The 6,000-nt window shown below is 40.2% G+C and overlaps 1 protein-coding gene across 1 annotated transcript in view; it reads right to left on the bottom strand.

Moving 5' to 3' along the window:
- LRRFIP2 (LRR binding FLII interacting protein 2) overlaps positions 1–6,000 on the bottom strand; it is an 83,938-nt gene that overhangs the window by 38,571 nt on the left and 39,367 nt on the right. Inside the window, exon 10 of the mRNA XM_023732204.1 lies at positions 2,493–2,544. Coding sequence (XP_023587972.1) covers positions 2,493–2,544 — 52 coding nt within the window. The remainder of the gene's footprint in view (positions 1–2,492; positions 2,545–6,000) is intronic.

Below are 6,000 nucleotides of genomic sequence, written 5' to 3'. Positions count from 1 at the left end.
TTGTTAAGGCAGCAAAAAAATACCTGGCGCAGGCAGGCCGCAGCCCAGTGATTCGGGCTGCAGTGACCTGGCCAGAGACGCCTCAGTTCTCCCTGTGAGGCTGCGCCGCACTGGGTGCTGTCTTGCATTCAGACAAAAAGCTAACTGAAGCCGGGCCTCCTCCAACTCCCCAGGGCTCTACCAGCCATCCAGTCCCCACGGCTGCCAGGCACTGACAAGTGATGGCCCAGATGGCGAACAGGCTGGAAATAAGACAGATTTGACCATGTTTAATATAGTAAAGTGTAAAATCGCACTACAGTCTAATGAAATATCTATAATGCAGTTTGTTCAATGTAGTGATTGGATTCTAATCCTTTGTTAACTTCTAATTTGTATACACTGACTTGATGATTGGAGCCCTGGTAGTGCAATGGTTAAGAGCTCGGCTGCTAACCAAAAGGTCTGCAGTTCGAATCTACCAGCCACTCCCTGGTAGCCCTACGGGGCAGTTCTATTCCATCCTATAGGGCCGCTAAGAGTTGGAATCAACTCAACGGCAACAGGTTTGTTTTTTTTTTTTTACTTGATAATGCTATTCAAAAATTGTGTTTGAAAGAACCAGGAAACAGAAGATCTGATACCCAATCTCAGAAGGAAGAACAATTAATTTTAATAATCTCCTACAGCAAAATTGAAAAATACCAAGTGAGATGTTTCAACAAACGGATGCAGCGCTGGGAGTGCTCACTCATCTATGCCAAGAAATTGGGAAGACAGCTACCTGGCCAGTTGACTGGAAGAGATCCATATACGTGCCTATTCCAAATAAAGGTGATCCAACCAGAATGCAGAAATTATTGAACAATATTATTAATATCACATTCAAGTAAAATTATGCTAAAGATAATTCAAAAACGGTTGCAGCAGTACATTGACAGGGGACTAAAAAAACAGAGCTGGTCAGATTTGTCAACCCTTGCTCTAGAATTTTTTTTTTAATCTTTTGTATTAAAGGGTTATATTTAATTAGCAGAAGCAGGGGAAATTTTAAAAACTGTCAACCTTTTCACTTCTGTGTAGCTACTAAAATAAATCGCCAAGAAACAAGTGTAAGAAGGGTATAATCACTAACTCAGACATCACAGAGGCAGACTGAATTCAAAGTTTTTAGGAGAAAAAGTGTACACAATAAATTACATTGTCTACATTTATGAAGAAAGAGGTTGCTAAACCAACTACTAGACGGTATTTCAGGAGAATGAATTTGGGAGCCAGTTATCCAAACCTTCATGTTAATATTCTGCAATATGTAAGAACCACACTTAAATTATTTGCTAGGATTAAATTAGTTCAGAAATAGCTATTTAAATATAATTGGCGAAGTGCTAATTATAAATCATTGTTATCTCTTCATTTAAAAATGAACGTCTAACTTTTCTATTAAGAAACAATGCCTCTCATTCCCTCCAAAGTGCTTGATAAAAATCAGATGTTGCTGGTCCGTGGGCAAGACAACACCAATGCCAGCCATGGAGGAAATCAGGCTGTGACTTCAAGATAGGTAGATCCTGAGCTGCTGGTTGGGGTTCCTGCATTATGAGAAATGCTCCAAGTATCTTTACTAGACAATCCTTCCTTAATTCAGTTCCTGACGAATGTGAAAGCAATGGAGAGGCATTTCTTCAAAACAGTGCCATAAGCCAAATATTTAAAATCAATTCAGATTCTTCCCAGTTATTATGAACTAGTGACACTGTGAAACACGTGTTGCTGTCAATTCAGATTTCGACTCATACTAAGCATCGTATTTTATTATTCAACCTTCAAAGTCTACCTAGAACTTTACAGATTCACCAAAACCAGAAGGGAAGAAAAAATGTTACAACTGATCAGGAACATCTGAGTATGGGCTGGATATTAGAGAGTATTACGGAATTATTTTCAATTTCATAATGGTTTCATAATTTCATAATTGGGAGCCCTGGTGGTATAGTGGTTAAGAGCTCAGGCTGCTAACCAAAAGGTCTGCAGTTCGAATCCACCAGCCGCTCCTTGGAAACCCTATGGGGCAGTTCTACTCTGTCCTGTAGGGTCGCTATGAGTCGGAAATGACTCGGCAGCAACAGGTTTTATGATGGTAAAAAAAAAAATTTTCAGAGATGCGCACTGAACTACTTATGAGCAAAATGGTAGGTCTAGGATTTGCTTTCATATAATTTAGGGGGAAAAAAGAAGAAGAAGAGGGAAAGGTTAAGAAATAGGTGAAACAAGACTGGCAAAATATTGGTAATTACTGAAGTCGGTGATGGGTTCCATGGGGCCAATTTTCACAGATAGAATTTTTTTTAAAGTCAGAACACATAAAGATGTACATTCCAAAACAAAACAAAACACTATGTATTTTATGTTAATATAGTCAAATAAATACTTTCTAGGCAGTCAATAACTAATGTGTTAGCCATTAGTCACAAGCTGTGAGACATTGGAACCACTCCGTGCAAGCCACTCACACTGGTCAAATCTGGGATGCTGACGTCATCCACCTCAGAGACAACGCTCCCCCTACGATCGGAGCGACTAAAATAATCAGCCGCAGAAACCTTTGAGTCAGAAAAAAATGAGATGCTTTAAAAGTTAAGAAAAGAAAGAAGAAAAAAATAAGAACATTGGCAAACAGGGAAAATGTTTTTTATTTTTTGTCTACGGTAAACTACCTACCATGAAATGAAATGAGAAAACTCTTGCAATTAACCAACTCAAAAAAGGAAAGAAAAGGGGATCCTCAATGATATCACAACTTCTTAAAATAAGCTCTTGTATTCATCGTAACCAGAGGTTCCCGCTACAGAGATCAGTTCCTGCCTGCGGGCCAGCAAAGCCGCCAGCATTAATGACATGCACAGCTGTCAGCAGCAGGGTTTCTAGGACAGCCTCCACCTAAAGCCTCAGCTCTCCTCCACAAAATCTGTAATTCATTATAGGTACCAACTCAGTGAAGCACAGACATGCTGAATAAAGAACTACTTGCAGGGTACTACACTTTCTGCCCAGTTCCCGCCATTCCCTCCTCCTCCCAGGACCAAAAACTGGCGGAAAAGAAATGGAGAGCAGGAAACCCGCTGGGCTCTTTTTGGTTCTCCAGACACAGAAGAAGTCCCTTCCAGTCCTGGGCCTTGGCACCTGCCTAGAAAGCTCTGTTTCCAGCTCGTCACATAGCTGGGTCCTTCATCTCATGTTTCAGGTCTCAGCTCAAGGGTCAGTTCCTCGGAGAAGCCTTCTCTGACCATCCCACCCTAAGGGCCACCCTCACACAACCCCACCCCTCAGTGTTCCCTGTAACATCAGCCTGCTTTTTCTCTTCACAGTCCCTGGAATCTGCTGCCTTTTTGTTCCTTTCTTTACTAGCTTATTCTCTCTTTCACTAGGATATAAGCTCCATGAAGTCAGAAATCTGGTTTGCCTGGGTTATCACATCATTTCCAGCACTTAACACAGTGCCTCACATATACCCTATCTTTATGAAAATATCCTGCAGGGGGAGGGCGCTGTTGGTAAACAAACGTAGAAGGCACGCATTATTTGAGTAAAAGTACGGTAATAATACACAAACATTTATTCAATTAATAAATGAACACGTTTTTACCTCACTCGTCAGCTATTCTTTATCTCAGCTGCCTGTTTCTCTTGCTTAAAAACTCATTCCCTTCCAGGAAGGGAATTCAGAAGCCCATCGACAGAAACAAAGCAAGCTTACAGCATGAAGATTTTCTAAGGGCTAATACAATCAAGCAATAGTGTTTTTACTCGTAACAACATAATGTAACTTAGATTTGCATATACCTAGTATTTATTGGCACCTATTGTCCCAGAATTTTGATAGGTATCTTCCATATAGTAATTCATTGAATCCACGTACTAAGCCTACCTACAAAGGCAGCCACTGATCATCCCCACTGTTCAAATAAAAACACTGTCATTCATACAACTAATGGGTAGTGGAAGTGGGTTCAAGCCCAGGCAGCATTATTTCACAGTCCTGGACCTTTCCACCCCATCACTTTCTAAGGTGCTTTCACGTGTCCTGTCTTGCTCCTTCTTCTTCAGCTGTGAGCCTGAGCATTAACTGCTTCCCAAGAGACCAAACAAAAAACCAACTCATGGCAACCCCATGTGTCTCAGAGCAGAACGCTCCTCTACAGGGTTATCAATGGCTGATTTTTTGGGAAGGGATCACCAGGCCTTTCTTCTGAGGCACCTCTGGTTGGACTCGAACCTCCAACCTTTCCTGTTAACCATTTGCACCACACCCAGGGATTCCAACCAGTTGCCATGGAATCGATTCTGACTTACAGCAACCCCACGTGTCAGAACCAAAGGGCCACTAAGTAGATGACTGAATTTTTGGCAACAAATCTCATAAATATTTGGTGCTCCTCTTCTCTGTGAAGATTTTCAGTTCGCAATTTTTCATTTAACATGACTTATATTAAAAGGCCTTCTATTTTTCCTAAAAGAATTATAGCCTCTTGATTCCAGGGATCTTTACCCTAGCTCTAAACTAACACTATCTTCATCAATGTAATTTTCAAGTCAGTTTCTTAAAATAGAACAAAAATGTCATTAGCTCTCTGTAAAATTTCCAGCTTCACCAAAAGAATAACCTGAAATTATATAACTTGTATTCTAACACAGCTATTTGTTGCCTTTACAACTAATACTCTAATTCAAAGCCTAAGACCAGAATTCTTTTAATTCTGCCATCAGCGTCAGCAACTCTTGAGAAGCTCACAGGTTTTATCAGTATGGATGGACACTGGCTAAACTTAAATATAACAGTAAAGAAAGCAACAGATGGCAACATGATCTTGTAATTCATAGCTATGAGTTTTGCACAATGTGAACATTTTGCTTGAGAAACTTGAGAACTGTGCACAGAAATGCATGCACAAAATATCAACAAGGAATAAAAAACGAAAACTTTTGAAATACACAATGACTCACACTGTGAGCTGGACCAAAGCAAGTTATTAGTGAAAGTTTACACAGCCCACTGAGAGTATGTATTCTCAAGAACATATTTTTGAGGGAAATGTTGATTTTGTCAAACACACATTTCACTTTCCGATAGAGTTCATGTAAGAACCCAATGTCGTCATTTTTTAAATCATCGTATTTGCATGCAACCACGCTCACCATACTGTCTCTTCGCCCACAACTGGCCCGACCAGAAGACGCAACGCTCCCAGTGTCATCGTCGGCAAACTATAGATGTTAAAAGTAGATAATGAAAAAGATGCAATTTCACTGCAGACCTTACCTGACAGTAAGCACCTTAGGTGAGGCTGGGGAATGCGTACAAACACTCTGTATAAGCATTATAATTAGCACAATCTCTAGTGCGCCACAAACAAAAAGCTGTCTCAGGGTATAATGAACTGTCATTAATAAACAGCAAAAGACATTTCCAAAAGGAACAAAGAATAAAACAGAACCTTATCCTTTAATTAAATTAAATTAAGGGGGGGAGGGGGCTATTAGTAAACTAGCCAAAACCAACGAGGGATTTCATGCCTTTGAAACCTCCAGGCCCTTTGAGATCTCCTCAGAGGTCAAATAAGAAATACACTTAATGTTTTAGTTTGAGAGAGAAAGATAAGAGAATATTGTAGGTAAATAATGTAAGTCAGAGGCAGAATTTCCTACCAGCAAGGACACTGAAATGATGATTCTTATTTTCCTTTATTCACTGCCGTGCAGCCAGTGGAGACACTTCCAACATCACCCTACACGAGGCAATCTTCCTTCTGCTTCACCAGCAGAAGAAGACTCATCTTTGGCGCATGGAGTTTATCTCCATTCTGACATCACTAAGAGACCATTTTAACATCACTAAGGAACCATTCTGACATCAGTAAGGAAAGAACTCTGAACCTTATTACCATATAAAATATGAGGACCGGGTTCTACACTCAACTGAAAATATTTTATTGTAATTTTGTTTGCAAGTGGCCACCATAC

Source organism: Trichechus manatus, unplaced genomic scaffold (genome assembly GCF_000243295.1).
Source record: "Trichechus manatus latirostris isolate Lorelei unplaced genomic scaffold, TriManLat1.0 scaffold00049, whole genome shotgun sequence".
Taxonomy (NCBI): domain Eukaryota; kingdom Metazoa; phylum Chordata; class Mammalia; order Sirenia; family Trichechidae; genus Trichechus; species Trichechus manatus.
The sequence above is the reverse complement of the archived record's forward strand: the minus strand, read 5'-3'. Positions and strand labels throughout refer to the sequence as shown.